The 23,058-nt window shown below is 37.9% G+C and overlaps 1 protein-coding gene across 1 annotated transcript in view; it reads right to left on the reverse strand.

Moving 5' to 3' along the window:
* The window catches only part of TGFBI (transforming growth factor beta induced), an 86,220-nt gene that overhangs the window by 13,093 nt on the left and 50,069 nt on the right, over positions 1 to 23,058 (reverse strand). Inside the window, exons 7-14 of the mRNA XM_063447432.1 lie at positions 19,021 to 19,165; positions 18,538 to 18,750; positions 17,225 to 17,362; positions 14,358 to 14,503; positions 14,046 to 14,182; positions 13,681 to 13,799; positions 9,242 to 9,366; positions 3,447 to 3,549 (exon numbers count right to left, since the gene is read on the reverse strand). Of these exons, the coding sequence (XP_063303502.1) occupies positions 3,447 to 3,549; positions 9,242 to 9,366; positions 13,681 to 13,799; positions 14,046 to 14,182; positions 14,358 to 14,503; positions 17,225 to 17,362; positions 18,538 to 18,750; positions 19,021 to 19,165 (1,126 nt within the window). The remainder of the gene's footprint in view (positions 1 to 3,446; positions 3,550 to 9,241; positions 9,367 to 13,680; positions 13,800 to 14,045; positions 14,183 to 14,357; positions 14,504 to 17,224; positions 17,363 to 18,537; positions 18,751 to 19,020; positions 19,166 to 23,058) is intronic.

The raw sequence follows: 23,058 nt of genomic DNA on the forward strand, positions 1-23,058 counted from the left end.
GGTTGATAAATCCCAAAAATAGTTCGTTGGTGCCTTCACAGCGGATGATTTTCCTGGGAGCAAATATAGACTCAGTAAATGGCCTGGTATCTCTGTCTACAGAGAGAAAAGTATGAATTGTGAAGAAAATCAGAGGCCTGCGTCAGAAATCCTACATTTCAGAGAATTTATGAGCCTATTGGGGTCCCTTACTTCCACGATAGGCCTAGTAAAATGGGTCCAGTGGAGGATGCGACCTATTCAGAGGCAGTTTCTCATGCAGTTCAAGACAAAAACAGGCAATTGGGATCAGAGGATTCGTTTCCTCCCGAGTATTTCAAAAGATCTGTATTGGTGGACAAAAGAAGAAAACCTATTTTGAGGTTTCCCCCTGGAAGAACCGGCTTGGATAACTATAACAACAGATGCCAGCCTTCTGGGATGGGGTGCACACCTGAACAACTCATGGATTCAAGGAACATGGTCATGGAAGGAGACAAAGCTTTATTCAAATTTGAGAGAAATGAGAGCGGTTCTCAGAGCACTAAAGGGGTTCCGTCCTCTCTTAAGGAATGCTTGGGTGAGAGTACATACGGACGACAAAGCGGTTGCTTCTTATATAAATCACCAGGGAGGCACCCGAAGCTATTCTCTTCTGATGGAGCTGACTCCTATAATGAAGTTTGCGCAACTCCATTTACAAGGCTTGAAAGCAGTTTACCTACCGGGGCCAGAAAACTTATTGGCATACTATCTCAGCAGAACGAGTATTCTCCAAGGAGAATGGAAGTTACACCCAGATTTATTTCAGTTAAAAACCCTACGGTGGGGAGTACCTCAGATCGATCTGATGGCATCATACAACAATACTCAAAATGTTTTACTCTCTACATGCGGATCATCGAGCAGCAGGACAGGATGCTCTGTCTCCTACGTGGAAATTCGACCTGGGGTACGCGTTCCCTCCCCTACCAATGATTTACAGACTGCTGAGAAAGATATGGAAAGAAGGTCTCAAGGTAATTGCCATCATCCCAATTTGGCCTTGCAGACCTTGGTTTCCTCTCCTGAAAAAGATGAGCCTGGAACTTCCTTGGACTCTTCCTCACAGACCAGACATCTTGACTCAAGGACCGGCTGTTCATCCCAACCCCAGCCAGCTGAAATTGGGCATGGCTCTTGAAAAGGACAGACTACTAGCTCAAGGTATCTCAGAGTCTGTTGTTAATACTCTCCTTAAATCCAGAAAAGGGTCAACTTTATCTTGCTACCATAAGATATGGGAGGTTTTCGTTCCTTGTCTCAAGATAATAATGTAGATTTTCTTCAGCCCCCTAACATCAATATTCTAAATTTTCTTCATGCAGGTCTGGAGAAACGGCTGAGTCTAAGTACTCTGAGAGTCCAATCATCGGCTTTATCCACTCTCTGCAACAGGTCATGGACATCAGATCCTCTAATTGCCAGATTTGTTAAAGCAACCATCTGTATAAGACCTCCGAACCGGAATTATTCTCCTCCTTGGAATTTACCGATGGTACTGGAGGTTTTGTCTGAAAACCCCTTTGCTCCATTAGATGAGCTTGGTATTGTCTTACTAACATATAAGACCTTGTTTCTGGTGGCTATAACTACTGCAAAACACATGTCAGAAATTCATGCATTCATGAAAACCACTTTCATGTGTTCTACGACAGGGTGGTCTTGAGACCTAGACAAGAGTTTGTGCCTAAAGTGGTCTCAAATTTCCACATCCTCCAGGAAATTGTTATTCCTTCCTTTTATCCGTCTCCTTCTTCTCCATCGGAAGTGAAACTTCATCAATTGGACGTCAGACAGTGCCTACTCAAGCACATCGAAGTATCTCAACATTTTCGGAAGTCTCAACATCTGTTTGTTCTTCCGATAGGTCCCAGAAGAGGGGAAGCTGCCTCTACTGCCTCTATCTCAATACTTGAGGTGTTGGATCTCCAATACTATAATAAAAGCTTATCAATTACAAGTCTCACTCTACAAGGGCTTTAGCAACATCATGGGCAAATTGGGCAGAAGTCCCATCTGACGACATCTGTAAGGCAGCTACGTGGTCTTCACCTCTTACTTTCATCAAGCACTACAAACTGGATTTGGCATCATCCTCTACGGCATTTGGTAGAGGTGTTCTGTCCTCTGTGGAGTCTATCTAAATTAAACTTAATTCAGCATCCTCTGGTGTAGAGTGTTTGGTTATTTGGGTTTTTCCCTCCCTATGGTGAAGCTTGGGTATTACCCATAAGTGATGCTGCCATGATTAGCCAGGAATACAGAAAAATGTATCATACTTACCGTAATTTTCTTTTCCTGGCTATTATTCATGGCAGCATCAGCAACCCCCACTTAAAATTATTTTAAGCTTTGGAACTCAACTGTGGGATAGAAGGAGGAGAGACCTTTTATACCCCAGTCTGGTCCAGATTAATTGAACCTTTTCCTGTCCTGTTCCTGATTGGGGCGGAGCTACCCATAAGTGATGCTTCCATGAATAATAGCCAGAAAAAGAAAATTACGGTAAGTATGATAACATTTTTTGTAATTTTAAATATATCATATATTAAGTACGGGACTAGAAGTATGCAATGAATAAGGGGATAAAGGACAACACATAAAGATAACAACATAATAATGGTTAGGGCGTATAACTGAGCTAGTTACATTAGAAAGGACAATGTATATTTAGAGGGTGCATTTGTTACATGCTTAATTGTGGAGAGAGTTGTAAAAATAAAGTAGATTAATCATGACTGCACACAAAATATATTGGAAATATTTGTTATTTTGCTAAAATAATATAATATAATATAATATAATATAATACAAAATAAATTAATTTGCTAGATATATAGATTTGTGTAGGCCGCAAACCGCACCCAGAAATGTGAAATTATACAGGTTATGGGGTTTACTAACTACATACCCAACTGTAAAGAATTGATAACCAAACTGCAAAATGCCTTATTTGGAAAAAAAAACCTGCATTTTAAGTAGAGATTCTATCTGGCAATTTTAGAGTTGACTCCTGGTATTTTACAGCACATCCTGTAATCGAGGCTGTGTGGCCAGTGATGGTGCTGCAATAATACTGGCGATGCAATGCAAATTTGCAAACATTGTAAGTAATATCTAACTGAGTTATAGAAGTTTCCCCTTCCAATTGTTTTTTTTGGTCTCTTATGTCAATCCCTGTGATATTATGTAACATCCAGTGATGTCATGTTCTGTGATGTTATACATTAATTAAGAAAATCAATTTGTTTCAAAGAATTGTGGAAGCCCTAATCTCAGGTACAGTCACAACTTGGCTATTTACCACAAGTTTGCTATTTGGTTTTTCAATTTACTACAGTTCAGAATTGATTTAATAAAACGTATTTACATTGTACATTGTCTATGTAACGGTTTTTAAAATACACCATATCTTTAATACTTACTTGGCACTTGCAGCACTGTATTCATAGCATGAATGACACCATTTGTTGCCATTATATCTGCTTGAGAAACCGGCGACTTGTTTACTTGAAGAGTACTATTTTTCTGCAAAAACAAAATAAAATATTAGATGTCTGGAAAAATATTATGCCATCCATCCATCTACCCAACTGTCCATCCAAGTGTTCAATGCATATTGCACCTAATATGGTCTTTTCTTGGCCCTCCCTGGACATTACTTGCAGTAGAATGGTCATGTTTTTGTAGAATTAAAATTCAAGGAATTATAAACTTGGAAAAGGTTTACTGAGATCCATGTTTAAAGCAGTTCACCAAATCCTGAATATCTTACTTTCAGTTGTTTCTACTTTAATGGATACCCCCAAGAGAACTATTTAATTTATTTCCAGATAATTATTTTGTCATAACAACACAACTCTTGAAAACCATTCATTGATTTTTGAGTTATCATGAGGTAAGAAGCAAGATAATGTCAACCACATAGACCCGTTGGCTGTTTTCTGATTCAAGAATTTGTTTACAATTTGTTATACTGTTATACTATGCTTTATGTTTGCTGATTTGTTTTATACAATCAAGGAAAAATAATTGTAAATGTACCCTTTTGTGTACCATGAGTGGGGTGAAGTCAGCATCATAATATGGTAATTTCCCCTGTTTAAATTACAGCTTATTTGCTACACCTCTGCATGCAATAACAATAATATGCAATGACAGGAGATAAGCAATCTAGAAACTATTTTATGAGCACTTTTGTATTTCTTTTTCTACTAGCTGTGAGGGAACACACTGCACCCTGTAGTAACTCTGCTATGAATAATCAATAATAACCTTGAAAGTAAAATTATAAGATGTATGGGAACAATTTTCACTTTTTAAATTACGTAGTCATTTTACTGAGAAGTGGGATCCTGAATAATAGATAATCAAATGAGGATTCTATGAAATGTAATACCCAAGAATGTGAGCAGATTCCACACATGTAATAACAATGGAATGTCCATACTTTACTTTTCATCATGCAGTAATTCAATGCTATTTGTATTTGTAATTATGGCTCTGCATTTGTATGAATAGTCAGCAACATTCAAAGTGATATGTAAAACTTAAAATGGAAGCATTTACATGAACAAGTAATATGATAAAAATAAAAACAGCAATACACCATACAAAGGAATAGAATGTACAGTTATTTTTGGTCATTCTTTAGGTAATTTTTTATAGTTCAGTTCTTCTGACATTCCATAACCTAGTTATTTGCTGGCAGCTCTAGCAGCCAGTGGGCAAAGAGTTGAATAACTCTTGGCAGTGCAAGGGTTCACCATGTGGCGACTGGCCAGTGCTTGTTAAACCATTGGCAGTAGGAAGTTTCACATTATGTAAAATAAATAAATAAACTTAATCCCTAAGAGGGGTAGACCAATGTCTACTAACCATTAAAAACTATCAACTAGGTAAACATTGCGGCCCAGTTGCTAGAAAGGTCAAATCCCATGGGGATGGTGCCTGTAAAATAATGGTGGGGACTTTAAATTAAATACCCTGTTTTCCTGGATAAGACATGCCCCGAAAATAAGCCCTAGCCTATTTTTGGGGGATGCTCGTAATATAATGCCCTACCCAAAAAAAAAGCCCTAGTCGCCAATAGCTAGTTCGCTAATCTATGTTCGGGGAAGTTGCACGTGATTCCATTCATGAGTTAACTAATCTATGTTCAGGGACATTTCCCCAAACATACATTTGCGGATTACATTCGCGAGTAAGCTAATCTATGTTCAGGAAAGTTTCCTCGAATATAGATTCGTAGGATTCCATGCACTATTGAACTGGTCTATGTTCGAGGGAATTCTCCCCAACATAGACTTGCTTTTTAGCACATGCTTGAAAGCATTTTTCCCCAAAATAAGACAAAAATTAATATAAGACCCGGTCTTATTTTGGGGGAAACACGGTAGTAGGGTTGTGGGCAGATCTCTGTCTACCCCCTGCCCAAATTGTGGCCAGCAAGTGTGAGCCATTAAATATAAAAACCTAATGACCTCCCTTCCCCCCTCCTGTGATTACTTGGTGGGGGCTACTTGTCATTAAAGTGGGAACATAGTAATCCCCCTAGCCCTCACCCAAGGGTTGAAGGTGAAGGCTTTATTAATAATCTGGAGGGGATCACCCAAGCTCCTACCTGTAGGGAGTTGGTGATGGCTCTAATTATGATGCAACAGGTGGACCAAGTGCCCAGCAACTTAAACCCATTGGCAGTAGGTGGGAGCTCTACTTAAAAATAAAAGAGGAGGTGAATATGCTAACCCCCTCCCCCTCTCAAAAATGCCTTCTAGAAGCCAACCAATCAGAGCTTTGGCTGTGGAAAAGAGGATTTATGTTGGCCTTTTCTGAGGCTGAGGAAAGTGTATTTAGAAGAAAAGAAATACATAAAGTATGATTTTACTTTACAGGTGTCTTATTCACCCTCGCAATTGTTAGGAAGAAGTGAAGTATGTAGGGTAGTTTTATTTGAAGACGAGTGGCTAGGGGCAAATGGAAAGGGGGTGTAATATTAACACCTTTCAAAAAATGGGAACAAGACTGTCTGATAAATATTCAGCCTATATGAAACTGAAAAAATCAGTACACTGTCTAAATATATTAGAAACTCAGATCAAAATCTCATATAGATGGTACCTAGTGCCAACTAGATTAGCTAAGTTCTCTCAGACCAACACAGCTTTATGCTGGAGATGTATTAAAACAGAGGGTAATATATAGAACATATCTGGTGGAGTTGCCCCAGGATTATAAAGTTATGGAATTATGCTTTTGATACAATAAAAGATTTAACTAGTATAATATTAGACAGGAAACTAGAAGTAGCACTTTTACATCTTAACTGGCAGCAGTACCCCAAACCCTATGCCACTTTAGCGATACACTGCTGTATGGCAGTTACAGTTCTCATCGCTTGACTCTGGAAACAAATAGTCCCATCCAAGGATCATTTCCTAAACCAATTGCTTTTCCAGCTTGAAATGGAGAAAGGAATAAGTATGTCAAATCCAAAAGTAAATTGTAATCAAATATCTAAATTCGATAACTATATCAATTTGATTAAGAGCAGTCAGAATAGACCCATCTCTGGGCAAGATCTAGACCTATAAGTATTCGATTATTATGTATCAAAGCAATTGTGCTCCACAGCCTTGACGCCTAAACAGGGGGGGGGGGGGGGTGGGTTAAATACAGTACAACTTAACATCCCTGATGATGTATACCCTCCCTTTGTAAGAATGAATGTGTTTGTCTTTGTGTATGATATATACAGTGTCTTGCAAAAGTATTCACCTCCCTTGGCATTTTTCGTGTTTTGTTGCCTCACAACCTGGAATTAACATGGATTGTTTGAGGATTTGCAACATTTAATTTACAGAACATGCCCACAACTTTGAAGATGTTTTTTTTTTATTATTATTGTGAAGCAAACAACAAATAACAAAATAACAGAAAAAGTCAATGTGCATAACTATTCACCCCCTAAAGTAAATACTTTGTAGAGCCACCTTTTGGCAATCACAGCTCCAAGTCCCTTTGGATAAGTTTCTATGAGCTTGCCACATCTTACCACTAGGATTTTTGCCCATTCCTAATTGCAAAACTGCTCCAGCTTCTTCAAGTTGGATGGTTTGTGCTTGTGAACAGCAATCTTTAAGTCTGACCACAGATTTTCTATTGTATTGAGGTCTGGGCTTTGACTAAGCCACTCCAACACATTTACACGTTTCCCCTTAAACCACTCAAGTGTTGCTTTAGCAGTGTGTTTGGGGTAATTGTCCTGCTGGAAGGTGAACCTCCGTCCTAGCCTCATATCACGCACAGATTGGTACAGGTTTTGCTCAAGAATATCCCTGTATTTAGCACCATCCATCTTTCCCTAAACTCTGACCAGTTTCCCAGTCCCAGCTGCGGAAAAACATCCCCACAGCATGATGCTGCCACCACATGTTTCACTGTGGGGATGGTGTTCTTTGGGTGATATGATGTGTTGGGTTTGCGCCGGGCATAGCATTTTCTTTGATGGCCGAAAAGTTAAATTTTGGTCTCATTAAACCAGAGCACCTTCCTCCATACATTTTGGGAGTCTCCCTCAAAACGTGCCATTTAGTTTTTTGCTGAAAGTAATGGCTTTCTTCTGGCCACTCTTCCATAAAGCCCAACTCTATGGAGCGTACTGCTTATTGTCGTCCTATGTATAGCTACTCCAGTTTCTGCTGTGGAACTCTGCAGCTCCTCCAGGGTTACCTTAGGTCTCTGTGCTGCCTCTCTGATTAATGCCCTCCTTGCCCGGTCCGTGAGTTTTGGTGGGCGGCAGTCTCTTGGCAGGTTTGCTGTTGTGCCATGTTCTTTCCATTTGTTTATGATAAATTTGATGGTGCTCCTGGGAATCATCATAGATTTGGATTTTTTATTTATAAGCTAACTCTGACTTGTACTTCTCAACAACATTGTCCCTTACTTGTTTGGAGAGTTCCTTGGTCTTCCTGGCAGTGCTTGGTTAGTGGTGCCTCTTGCTTAGTTGTTGCAGCCTCTGGGGCCTTTCAAAAAAGGTGTGTATATGTAATGACAGATCATGTGACACTTAGATTGCACACAGGTGGACATCATTTCACTGAAGGTAATTGGTTGCACCAGAGTTTTTTATGGGCTTCATAACAAAGGGGGTGAATACATACGCACATGCCAATTTTCTGTTTTCTATTTCTAAAGAATAGTTTTAGGTATATATTTTTCTTATTTCACTTCACCAACTTAGACTATTGTGTTCTGATCCATCACATAAAATTCAGATTAATAAAACAATGTAATGTAACAAAATAGGTCAAAAGTCAAGGGGGGTGAATACTTTTGCAAGGCACTGTATATGTACTTGTTGTTCGATACGTCTGTTATTTATTTTAAATCTTTTTGAAAATAAAGAATATCAAATTCAAATATTAACAACTTTACAGTTACTGAGCTGCAATTGCACATGTTAGTGTTTTTTTTTTATTGAAGTGAGCATCCACTGGTTGCTCACTGTTTTCCAAAAATGCCCCCATTTGGCAGCATGGTTGAGTGAGGGTTTGGGGGTTATATGTATAGTTTATACCTCCTCCTTGCCCTCTGATTACCATGCCACAAGTGTGGGCATGTCTGATAAAAGCGTGCAGCCATTAGATAATTGCTGGCTTGGATTAATGACTGAATTCAACATTTTCTGTCTTTTTGTCATGCTTAAGAATATAAATGCACATGTCTACTAAGGTACCATTGCCTACCAATGCAAAATAAAATGTATATTTACAAAATGCATAAAAAAGCATAGTTCAGGTAACACAATGTCAATTTAGGTACATGTTAAGCATATCCGACTTTGAAAGCTATAATTTTTCAAAAACATATTTACTTATTGTTTATAGAGTACATTAGTATGCATATCCTGAAATTGTATTGCAATTCTAATAGCAAAACCTCCATCACAAACAAACAAACAAACAAACAAAAAAGACCAAACAACTAGTGCAATTATATATTATGTGCAGAACAAAATATTGAGCTGAATTATTTTAGCATAAAAAGAGTTTACTCTATTTTTTTAATGTAAATTTTCCTCTAGCTGTCAATGAAGAAAATTATATTCAGTAAGCAGAGTAAACCCTTACTCTGCTAAAAGAAACCAGTTCTGTGTGCAGTTCTAGTGTACAAATATGGTAACATCTTTAGTCACAATAAATTAGAATATAAAACTTACAGAAGTGGCTTCAAGTTTTTCCCCCTGTAATGACTTTAGTCTTACAAGTTGACTAACTGCTCCACTGACCACTATCTCATCAGCAATGTGATATTTCAAGAGATTGGAAAGTTCTTTTGCATTACCTTTAAAACAGAAAAAAATATATATATATTACTTGAAAAATACAATAATCAATGAAAAATTATAACAATATTTGCATAATACAGACACCAGATATGGATCATCATTTTAATATACATTATGGAGGCATTATAAGGTTTATACATAAACTCACTGATTTTGACAGCCTGCATGCTTTGATACACTCATATAGTTATTCACTAAATATTCGATATTAGTACAGCAAAGAAGCCCATGCACAGCTAGTAGTTTCCTCAAGTAGGAACAGGGTTCTCAAGCCTGGTTGAGGGCCAAAACCTTGCTGTACACCAGTGTTTCCCAACATTTTACGGAAAAAAAAAGTATTCCTGCCGGTCAAGTACCCCTGCCTCGTAGTTTCTATTGATTTAAATTCCAAATGAAACATGTAGACCCTGATATTAAAGTGAATACCCATATTGAAGAACAGGCCTGAATAATGGTAGTAAAGAATATTTGTAAAATAAATATGTCATAATGTAAGGAGGAGTGTATGGACTATTAATCTGAAGTATACAAGCACAACGAAATTAAAATATAAAACAAACATAATAGTTACACACAGAGACACAAACACATTTGCACAAAGAGGACACTGATACACACTCACAGACAGACACATGCTCACTGATTTGACACACACTGACAGAAAAAAAAGTGAATTAGGGCACCCATGGAACATGCAGTGGTGCTGCTGTATAGACCTAAATGTATACAAAATACAGTTTAAGGATCAGCTAATACAAAAAAATAGGCTACTTAAGCTCCCTATCTCAACAAACAAATATGGGGTTTCAATTCCACCATAAGCCCACCACTATGCCACAGTACCCCAATATCAAATGTGGGTACTTATGTTTAAGTTTGAGGATCAGTTAGCATATTCAGATGAATGTTTTCCACTATATGTGGCGTGGGTTAAATTTATAGATGGTATAGTGGTTATATTGGACATCCACAAGATCTCTTGGCTGAGTTTGAAGCTTGGATGAATCAGAACAAAGAAGGTATCACATTTACTCTTCGTTTTAAAGTCAGAGAGTATTCCTCTTTAGATATTTTAGTATATAAACTAAATAGATATACATTTAGCACTGACTGGAATAATTTGGTACAATTTGATGATTTTCACCCGCAAAAAAAGTTATTTCCTTACTATCTAAAAGTCAGTATACCAGCGTGAGGTATATTGTCTCTAATGAAACAACAGTGGACCAGGAATTGAATTTGATTTGTCAGAGATTTAGTGATGGGGGTTTCCTGTGGCTCTTTTATCTGAAGACCAGGGACTATCTTGCAAAATTAGAATAAATCTAATAAAATTGAGAGGATACATTTGGTATTGCTATATATCACTGCAAGTGAAAAGATAAATAATTAGGTGAGGAAACACAGAAAAGCATGTTACAGGAATCTAGATTAGGAGTAGAGGAGTTTTCCTTGTTAATAGGAAATTTACAAAGAAATTTAGGGGTGAGAGGACGAAAAGGAGGCACATTTCCCTGTTTGCATTGTAACAATTTTAGTTTTATTATCAGGGGTCCTACCTTTTCACATTCCCAAATGGGAAACAATTTTTTACCATGAACAGTTACATGTGTGATTCGATATGTATATATGTAGTATATATCATAAAATGTCCCTGCGGTAGGACTTATGTTGGAATAACAACCCAGAGAATTAAAGCTAGAGTTAACCAACAAAATCCGACATTTAGCCCAAGAAATTGGACCTTTCAATGAAGCAGGGCATGAAATATGTAATCTGAGATTCCAAGTAATCAATTCCACCCTTATCCCAAGGAGATAGGGGGCGTAGTTCATTAAACTTAAAAAAGAAATGGTTTGGATTTGTAGACTTAATACAGTCCAAATATTTGGTTTAAATAAGGAATATTCAGTGGCAGCATTTATTTAGGGATGCACCTATATTTAAGATACTTTTTGCTATTTTACAAAATAAAATTGTTTTCTTTTTTTGTCATGATATTTTGGAGTTTGTTTTGTAATTACTGGTTTTAGGTATTTGCAAGGGTGAGAAGGGTGGTGGAGGAATTATTCTCATTAAAATAAATCTGTGTACTGGAGTTGTTACATAACCATACTAGACATGAGTAGCGCTCGCTTAATTTATGTTCCATAATATTTAGTTTCATGGTATATAGTAATTTTTTGGAGATAAAAACACTACATAAAAATAACCATGGTTAGAGAGATATGAGTCTCTCCTCTTTGATTTTCAGTAGGTGGGACGCATATGCATGGGTTTACACAAACATTTAGTTACCCACCGTTAAAGAAACTGGTATTTCTATGTTGTTTTTAATGCTGTGGTTTGTTTTTTAGTCATTTTTACACCTCTCATTTTTCGTGTGTCTAACATATGCTGCAGATAGGGGAGGGAGTAGGAAGCTACTTAACACATGTGGTTAATACATTTTTGTAGAAAGCCAGCATTATGCTTGTTTTTAAACATACTTTGGTTGGGAGTGAATTACTAAATCCCCTTTAGTAAGGGAATTGCACAGTATAATATACATGTTTTGAGAAACAAAATGAGAAAGGAGTATTGAATACCTCTACAATTATTAATATATTGCAGAAGCAGGTTTGCAGTGGAACTGCATCTACAAAGCCATTTACTAAGCCAAACTGTAAGGTTTTAGCAGAAAGAAACCTAAATGCAGCAGGAAGCTAAGACAGAATACCAATATCGAGGTACAGATAGGGATCAAGCAAAGTTGGGATCAGGTCTGCCCTCCTGCATCAGAGGAGGCTATCCAGAACCGGTTTGCAGATCGCAAGAAGGCCACGTTGCCACTTCTGATGCTTGCTGCTAACCCATTGCAATTAGCAGGCTGGGTTGGATCATGTCAAAGACGAGCACTGGCACAATGTGATGGCGGTGAGAGAAGGAGACATGGCAAAGGAGTGTTAGGTAAGTCAGAGTAAGTATGGGAACCTGACAAAAATCTATTGCTCCCAAGTTATTTTACAAACAATATGTCAAATGTTTAGCTTCAAACATTTTACAAAACCTTTTACTAGTAAAACCATGAATACCCCACTTCATTATAAGTTGAAATGACCAAACCATTTTTGCAAGCTAAAGAAAACACAAAGATCCGTTTGTTTCCAGAAATGTAAAACCATGTCCTAGTATCATGAGAAATTAAGACATCTTTCAAAAATATTTTATAGATCAGTGTGACAAAGTCACAAATTTTGAACACTTCAAACAAATCAAAGTAACAAGCATAGTATCATTAAAATCTGCGTGCCATGTTATTTTATGTCATTAAAAGAAAATGCAGTGTCAATGAGATAAGTGTAATTTTTGATTTGAGTATTTGAAAATTTCAAGAGACAGCACAAGAACAGTAAGCACATTTTTTTTTCACTTACCAGCTTATTGTTTCTGTAAATATATCACCTTCAAGGAAAACTACAGTGTTCGGAATACAAAATTATATTCACTATAGTTCCCTCTAACACCCCTTCCCTTGCAGCCCCCTTAGTGACTAATTAAGAGTTGAAAAGACTACATTCTCCGAATTCCAGAACTAATGTCCCTCAGCACTGGGTCACGATCGTCCTCCACTGTCAGCCGATGGTGCGTTAGGCCTTCTCCATAGGAAAGCATAGCCCCAAAGCTTTCCTTTGGGAATTTTCAACACATTGGACGTCCTCATGCAAAGCTTGAGGATGTCCAGGGTCGTTTCACAAAGTCAAACTCCATGAAACTCAAACAAGTGCCTCTAGTGGCTCTGCTATGTTTAACATTGATTGTGTATCACTAATTGTCATGTACAAAAATTTGTACTCATTTCATCAACTTAAAAAAAAAAAAAAAAAGTTGTGTTATGTGGTTTGAAAATACTCTGGATTTGGTGCAATAATCAACTATACTATTTTATATGAAACCATTAATAATAAAACATCTCATGAACAAAATGTTCAAGACTTGTGTTTAGATAATTATTTTCAGTCATGAATATACTTGAATTCTAGACCAAATAGTTGTACAGACACTCTTTAGCTATTAATGAGCAGCAATTCAGGACTCTAACTGAGAGGCAACAGATTAACAGGGTTAGTCACTATAGTGATGATTGACAGTTAATTCAAAGGGAATTTCAGGTCAAAGTAACTGAACAAGAACTACAGTTGAATGCAAGAATTTTTCCAGTTTGGCTACGTTTACCTTGTATTTGAAATCACTGTGAATTCTCACTTTAGTGAATAACCTAATAATCTCATAACATATACCAAATTGTACATGCCTACTTAAAAACTTACTTTGTACAGATCTTGGAAGAGCACTGAATGCTTCATCTGTTGGAGCAAAAACTGTGAATGATCCTTCTCTATTTAAAGTCTCGGTAAGTCCAGCAGTCTGGATTGCAGCCACCAACTTGCTACAAACAGGAAAAAAATTATCAGCAAAGTTAGTCTATGGTACTAATGGATAATTGTTGCCTCTCCAACTGCTATGGATCATGTTTCATCTGGAAAACATAGCCCACAATAACAAGAGTGACAAAGGTTGACCATTTTCTTGACTATGGGCAGAAAAACCACAGTGAATATAATATTACTCATGCAAAATATATTTTATAAGTCAATTTTAACTGTGTATTTTTAATTGCTGTTATTAATGTTACCTGAAACGATTATCGGCCTTCAAAACATCCATGACATTTCCTGTTGGTGGAGTCAACAATTTATCTACCACAAACAATGTTCCATATCTTCCCTTTTTGTCATGTGCATCAATACAGCTATTTTCAATGCAAAGAGCCTGCAAATGAACAAGCATACACCATCAAAATAATTTTGGGTATAAGATTTAAAAGAAAAAGAAATACATTGTCCATTCCTTGTCCTTTAACCATCAACGTATTATTAAAGAAGATGAAGACACAGGCTTGCGTTACAAATAGTAATAGTGATTATTGCAAAGAAGGTACACTTACATTTCTGTATACAAAAACGCGAAGTTTCTTTCCTCCAACTGTATCTAGAACTTGCCCATGATAAAGATATTTGGAAGAAAGCTGATCTTTAATAATGTGATTCCGAAGTAAATTTGTCAAGTCTTTTTCAACAATAGGGATGCCATCTGATAAATTATATAAAAGTCATAGAATACGCTTGAAAACTTGAATATTATTACATTGACTTAAGTCATAATTCCACATATAATAAATATTGTTATTATTATTTTAAAATGTTAACAAATTCTTCAGCGCTGTACAATAGTTGGACTAATAAACAAGTAATTGCAACAAGAGAAGTTGAACTTACATTAGTGTAGCAGGGTTAACTGGGAGTGCCTAAGGCCTGTGATTAGTGACTAGAATTAGTCAAGGTGGTAGATGACAGCAGCATGGCTAGGCACCTTAGCTAATTAGGTATCAATTGACTAGATGTGAGAGCTGTAGCAGAGGTTGGAATCAAGGAGAACACCAAGGCAGCAAACCTGTGAGGTAAAGCTGATGGCAGTGCCATTGATTTGAAGGGAAATAGACATAAGAGTAGCAGTGTTTGATGGAGGAAAGAAAATAACTTCTATTTTGGAGAAATTGAGTTTAATGAAGTGAGCTGCCATCCACTTAGAAATAGCAGAGATGAGGTTGTAGACATGATTTAAGAGGTTTGAAGAAAGATCAGGAAAATACATAATTCTGTATTGGCATCATAGATGTGGTTGTTTACCAAGAGAGGCATTATAAATTGAGAACAAAAGGTATCAAGGACAGAACCTTAGGGAACATAGCCAGAGAGTGATTGTGGAGGAGAGAAAAATAAAAAAAACAGTAAAGGAGATACTGAAAGAGTGCTGGGAGAGGTAGGAGAAGAACCAAAAAAGAACTACGTCTCACAGCCTGAGGTTGTGAAGAATGAGAAGACGTTGATGATTAACATGTTGATAGCAGCAGATAGATCAGAAGACTTAGAAAGAATCAGTGACCATTGAATTTTGCAGAAATTAAGTCATTGGATACTTTGGTCAGTGCTGTTTCATATGAGTGATTGTGAAATCCAGACTAAACTGGGTCAAGCATAGAGTTAGATTTAAGGAAATTGGTCAGTCTTTCGTGCACAACTTTCTCAAGGATGTAGGAGGCAAATAATAATAGGGAGATAGGACTATAGGTGGATGGGGAGTTTGGGTTGAGATTAGGCTTTTTTAGAATTGGGATTATGATTTCATGGTTGAAGAGTCCATTCAATACACCAGGAGAGAAGGAGAGATTGAATATTTTAGGGAGAGGCAAAACAAAATAAGGTGACCAAATGAGATGTGAAGGGATAGGATGGAGAAAACAGATGAGAGGACCAAAGAAGAACAGAAACCTCTTCTCATGTAAAGAATGTGAACAAGTATAGGATACAGGAGGGAATGGGGCTATTGGAAGTGTGTGTAGGTGTAGGAGATAGGTTTAATATATCTTCTCTGATTGCAGTAATCTTCTCATTAATTTGAATTGCACAATTTGAGAGGTCAGATTAGTAGGAAGAAGAATGGAAACAGGGTGAACAAGAGTGGATTCTTGAGAGTGTGTGGTTATGAGTGTATTTTAAGTATTTTTTTTTGGCAGAAAAATGATCCAATCTATATAAACATGTTATGAATTTATAGTGGAAGAAATCAGATGTGAAATGAGACTTTCTCCAGTAGTATTCAGCAGTTCATGAGCCTTTTTTGAGTTATCGGGTTAACTTAGTATGCCAGGTTGTTTACAATATTTAAATGTAGGAAGCAGCATTTTATCTAATTTAAGCATCGGGTGGCATTGTAAAGGCAGCTCTGAGTACGAGTTAGGGCACGTCTGAGTTGGTTGAAAGGAGAGTTTGGAGATTGGTGGAGAACTGCTTGAGGTCAAGACAGTGGATGTATCTGCATGATTGATGTGCACTGGGTGTTATAAGTTGGGTATGCTGACACCAAAGGTCAACAGATGATGGTCAGATACAAGAAATAAAATGTTAGAGAAATTATAGGTGGCACAGAGCTTAGTGAAGATGAGATCAATAGTTTTTTGCAGATGTATGAGCCGATTAATTAGGCCATAGAGTAAGGCTGATGGAGGAGGTTACAGAGAGGTCAGGAGTCATTCGTTGTTAGCAGTTGTTAATTGATATGTTAACGTGTTTGAGGAATAGGCTAGGATGACCAGATAGGTGATTCATAATGGCAATTCTTAAAGAAGTGGGTTTAACTAGGTTGATAGTGTGAACTTCACATGAGGGAAAATCAGAATGAGTGCCATCCGTGCCACCCAAGTTCTAATCTCAGCCCTTCCTCCCTTACATACCTTTCCTAGAGCTGAGGCGAAGTTACATAACTTGAGGAGTATTGGGTTGCTGAGAGAACTTCTGTGTGGATCACATAAAACCTGAAGCATTTTTTCTTAAGGGTTACTCTAACCCAAAACAGTTTGTTTTTTTTTATTTAAAAACTGTTTTTGGTTATAGTAACTCTTTAAAATATAGCTTATGCCCACTGGTGTAAGTTGGCCTTAGAAAATTAAGCATCCCAATAGTGTACATGTCAGACTTATAAACATACATGGCAGAATAATAGAATTATAAGTAACACAGCAGACCTCTGATTATGATTCCACATCCTATGTTTTTTGCAAGGGAATGCCTTAAAACAAACTATGTAATATTGACCTGGCCCATGTATGCATTTCAAGCTTAGATCCATTTAAAGGCATCTAGTCTCATAAGAAACGTTTCACCAGCAGTATAGTACAGTATTTTGAGTAAAATTAAGCATTACAAATACATTTTAGTAAATCAGTGTTTAAACCTTAAACCTTTAAAATCCTACCTTTAAATGCATTGTTGTGTGGAGCAATAACAGTCACACGTTCATTTACTGCAAGATGAGAACCTAGACCAGCAAGTGTAAAGAGGTCGATCGATGTGGAAACATCAGAGTCTTTACCCAACTCAGTTAAGGTTTTAGCTGGGAAAAAAAACAACTTTTTTTTTACACCTAGCAGAATACTTTTGAAAATATATTAGTAAACAGAAACATTATATAATCTATTCACGAAACAATGAATAGTGGTAAGTTGAAAAACTGAATTAAAAACTCAGTTCTAAAATTGCCAGCTTGTCTGACTGTAGCCGAGTTGGAGAATTGTTATAATTACAATGTTTTGAGCTGAATTTTGCTATCTGATTTTTTACTGCGATAAGATGGCATTACTGATATAAAGTTATGAATTAAATAGAGGTATGACCAATTTCTCACTGGGGTTAATAGGTTGGGCTTTCCTTCATATTTGGGATAAACAGGGTTAAGTCATAAGCAGTCATGTCCTACAAAGAGTCTACAGAGGCCATTACTAAGTAACTGCCAGTAACCCTCTGAAAAATAGCCCTGGTTCTGTCAATGAGCTGCTTATTTGCCATTTTTTCTTATGACCAATTAATAGAAATGTAGGTGATAAGTTCACTTTCTAGTGTGGTTCAGGGGGATATCAAAATATAAGAGTATTTGCAGCTATCAAGACCTAAAATTGATTTTGAGGCATGGCTTATGGAAGGTCTTGGCTCCGCATAAATAATAAAAAAGTTTTTGGGTGAGGGACTAAAGTTTATGTTATGCAATAATGACATAAGTTTCCCTACCATAAGCCAATAGGTTTGAATTAACAGGCATGCCCACCATATGCACAACATTGTACCAATGGATGCATGGCATTTCCAACAAGTATTAGAGGAAATTAGGAAAATGTAGGACAATCTGGAAGGAACTAAATACCATCTGTATTGGATATTGTGTATCAATTCTAAGTGTGAAACGCTGGCTGTAAGACCTTCGTGAACACTAAAGTATGTATCCTACCTGTCTTGGCATATATTTCCTAGGTCTTTGTATCCATCAATTTCAAGAAATTTGTGGATTGTTTAACTTTCAATCTCTATATAATCAAATTATGCTGTTTATTTTAAAATAATGATTTAAACAGGCATACAACATTATGATGAAAGAAATCAACTCTTTACATTTACACAGTGGTGTACAGCACAAACCATAATATTTCTACATTACACATTTAAATGTTAAACCAAGTTGTTTTGGCATTAGTTTAATGAATTCACATATAAAAAAGAAATACACCATAAATGTACCTGCATCTGGGATTAAGAGTTCATCAATAAAATGAACAACGCCATTAGTGGCCAAAACATCCTTCTTAGAAATAATTGATTTTCCATTCAGTGTAAGTTCATCTCCAAGACAACCAACTTCAAGTGATGAGCCCTCCAAGGTCTCAATAGAAGATCCAGCAATGATGGCTTCAGAACACTGAGCATTATTTAAGATGTGATGATGTAGCAAATCTAGATAAAATAAGATATTACTATCTCAAACATTACTTTAATATTTTGAAAGGACACTTAAAGCACCGTAACCATTACAACGCTCTGCAATGAACTCTTAGCATCATAACCACTACAGCACACTGTAGTGGTTGGTGCGTTTGCAGTTCTCCATTGCACTGGATACTGCACAAATGGCAGCTGCTTGAGCAACAGACTCAGAACTGACTGGCCTGTACTCCATCAGTGGAAGATATAGGAAGTGATCACTGTTCTATAAGTATATGTTACCTTTCAGTGCTTCAGGATCGCCTAGGATGCGTGTCAAGGTTTCCTGAGGAATTTTTTCAAAAGCTTCATTAGTTGGAGCCAAAAGTGTGTACTCTTTGTCTTCAGTCTCAAGCAGTGTATCGAGTCCAGAGGCAGCTATGGCAGTCTGTAAATATAACAATGCATTATTTGTTTTCAAATTCAAATGTATTTTCCTCCTCTGTTAATGTTTAATACACACTGATAATTTTTTTAAAATGTATGACATTTAATGAAATGACATTTAATGACATTTAATGAAACTTAATGTTTTTATTATCAATTTGACCATTTTAAAACTGCACATTTTACAGTGGCCTTTTATTGTGGCCAGCCTAAGGCACACCTTTGCAATAACCATGCTGTCTAATCAGCATCTTGATATACCACACCTGTGAGATGGATGGATTAACTTGGCAAAGGAGAAGTGCTCACTAACACAGATTTAGATAGATTTCTGAACAATATTTGAGAGAAATAGGCCTTTTGTGTACATAGAAAAAGTCTTCGAAAAATGGGGGCAAAAACAAAAGTGTTGCGTTTATAATTTTGTTCACTGTAAATACCATCTGTATTGGATTTTGCGTACCAATTCTAAGTGAGAAGCGCTGGCTGTAAGATCTTTGTAAACACTAAAGGACTTATCCTACCTGTCTTGGCATATAATATTTTCTAGGTCTATGTGCCATGCATCTATAAACCTAGACATGTTCCTGTTTGAGCCATAAATCCACACCCCACACTGGACGTGTCTGTTTATTTTATTGGCCCCCACTTGCACAGGTGGGAGTACGGGGCCCCCTTATTGGATTAGCGATTGGGCAGTAATAGTGGTCATATTGACACCCATAGGTTGAGCGGAGGCATGCAGGGATTCAGGAAGCTGTGCTTTCCACTGCTTCTCTTTTTAAATGTTACAAGGAGGGAGCTGCGAGTTAGTAACTCCATTCTTGTAATAAACTAAAACAAACAAATAAAAGAACAAATTGCAGGAAGAAATTCCATCCAGCAAGCAATTTGATCTTCGTTCATTTGTATTTGTCATTTGTCTTTCAGACAAATGGTTGAATAGACGAAATTTGGGTGAAAACGTGTTCATCTGAAAATGAATGCCCAAGTCTAGATGCAATGGTTAATGGAATGATTTGAAATAAGTAAAGGATGTGGGGCAATAGATTCATTTCTATTGCATTTAATCTCTCAAACCATGAAATATATATTTGATCAGCAGTGCATATCATTGTACAGAACCTGCATAATTTTTTAAATAGATAAAGGGAAACTGTTCCCAAGTTAAGTTTGACTGGGACTTGCTTAGGATAATATTCAAGATTCCAGACGTATTAGCATTTCATTTAAGGTTAGAAAACTAGCCATATTCACAGAGGGCTTTTAGGAAATGAGGATTCTCAGGAAAGGAAGTAGATTTATGTTGGCCTATTTTAATTCCCTTTATTTTTATTTAATTTTTAAATATTTCACCAGGAAGGATAATACTGTATATATGACAGTGTGGTGAACAGAACCTCGCCATGGGCTTCTGGAGGAGCCTGATTGCCAGCCTCCTACCGAAAGACTATGGGCTCTTTAAAAACTTACATGAACAGACTTGGTTTGTGGGATTTTATATTTGGTTCGGGAACCAAACCATGGACAACCCAGGAGCTTGTTAAACCCTGTTAACACTTGGTAACGATTCTAACCACAGTGCTCTAATTGTTCATCTGAGTGAACGTCATTCGTATGGCCTAACATGTGGCGGCGGCCATCTTGTTCCCGTGAACGCAGGCAGCGGTGTGTGGTCGTCGAGTTCATGGAACTGATTTTGGACACTGAAACTCCAGAGCACCGCTGGACTTCTATCATCACCTGCGTTCGGTTCTCTACATCGTGGAAGGGCACTGTTTGGTGGAATCGTTCGTCTGGATGAAGGGAACAATCTCCAGGGTAAGACTATTGACTATGTTCGGTAGTTTGTTCGGTTTTAAAACTACCGAACTAGATCGACCGCAAGCCCTGGTTCTTTGGAACTGTTTTGGGCTGGAGCCCCGTGTATGGTCAGTCAAATTATGAATTCCATGGAAATCCTGAACCCCTGAACTGATCTGGGTGATTTTTGGATATGTTGGTCCCCTAGATCGGGGCTATCAGAGGGTGTAGCCTTTGTGGGATTTCAATGTGTTTTGGGGGTACTTTCGGGATGTTGTTAAAATGTATGTTTTCTGTGCCTGGAGATAATTGAGTTCAGTTCAGTTCCTAACTCAATTATCTCTCAGGCACAGAGAATTATCATGTTTTGTGTGGGAGTGTCCTGGGCATGTTTGCTGTAATTAGTCTCCTCTCAGGTCCAGTGGGGAATGCACCTGGAATATGTCACGGTAAACCCCTTGCATGGGGATTCACATAAAAGGCTGTGTGTGGCTCCCATTAAACCAGTTCTCCTTCAGCCTCAACATAGAGCCTAGTCTCATGCTTGGAGGGAACAGCTATATTCACTCTGGGGATTGCTATACGCATTAAACTCCCTTGGATGATAATCACTTGTTATATTAAGAGCATATTGCTTTTACTATCTGGTTTAGGTGAGGTCTACCCACTGGAAGCTGGATCCTGGTCTTGGGTCCACGGTGGGTGGAGGACAGCGAGACCCCAACCAAGCTGTAATGCTGGCTAAGGGGACAACAGTGGCTATGGTGTTGGGTGAAGTGCTTGGAAGTACTCAGAGTTACTAGGAAGCAGCGATTGGAAGAGGCACGCAGTCTGGGTGCCAGGCGTTCCATCACAGGCAGTGTCTTCGTTTTTTTTTCAGAGATTATTGGCTGAAAGCTTACCACACTTAAGGAAAGGAGAACATTTAATTATCTATGGGCAATAGTTAATGTTTGAAATGTGTCATCTGAAATATCACAATAGTGTAATGTTTCCAGCTCACTATGCATTGAGCTTTCTGACTTTTATGATACATGTGACAAATGCTTCTTCCCATGAATGTTTGCCACAGACTCCGGGAGGAGTGTGGAAGCCGGCCTTCTGTCCACTGACTATGGTCCAGGTCAGAGACACCATTTGGAAGTTACCCTGCCCAGTCGCCATTAGCAGCTTTCCCTGGGTGCCCCTGGTCCGTCACGTTCCCTTCATTCGAATGAAACCGAACACTAGCTCCCTGGCGGCCGTTCGCATGAACCAAATCCACAAATAGTCCTCAGCTGTACTTAGCCACGACCCCTATGGAACTAATTTCATCATGAAAACTTTGTGGGTTCCCGGTCACCTCGGCTGGGCTTAGCAATGAATATTATGGAACAGTTTTTGGCATGAGGTGACCGTGCGGTTCCCGGACAATGAACCACTTTGAAACCCACCAGGAGAGCTTTTTTTGGAGGGAAGGTGTCTGAGACCAAGGGGAACAAATGCTACCTGAGAGTCAGGCGGAGCACTAAAAGCAAAAAGGCAAAAGCACCAAACACCCTGGAACTATTTTGTGCATAGGATCATGTGTGTGGCTGGTTAAAACTGTAACACGGTGGCGTTCCCCCTACACTGCATGAATCTGAGCGCTATTGAGCGATATCTAAGAACTTGGGTGCTCCGATCAGGGCTATTTGGGGATGTATTATTTGTGGGGTTATTTTATGTTTTTATGATGTTTTAGGGTACTTTTATGTTTTTATATTTTTGTGTTTGGCTCTCTGTTCCTGGGAGATAATTAGCTTACTGGTCTTTATTTTCAATTCTCTTCAAGGCCCAGAGATTCCTGGAAGCGGCTTGTGTTGAATGCAATGGAGACCTCCTGCTGGCATCTGTACATAAAAGGCCAGGTTTGACTCATTAAAATCAGTTGGACTCCTAGTGCTATATGTCGTCTAGTTACTAAGAGCGGAAAGGGCTATTCACTGCTCAGTACCTTGTTCCAGCTCATGGAGGATTCAGCTGGAAAAGTCCTTGTAAAGACTACAACTCCCAGGACTGTGGGACTGTGACTGTGTCGTCTAGTCCCTGGGAGGGAATATAGCTAGGATG

The sequence above is a fragment of the Pelobates fuscus genome, chromosome 3, assembly GCF_036172605.1.
Source record: "Pelobates fuscus isolate aPelFus1 chromosome 3, aPelFus1.pri, whole genome shotgun sequence".
NCBI lineage: Eukaryota > Metazoa > Chordata > Amphibia > Anura > Pelobatidae > Pelobates > Pelobates fuscus.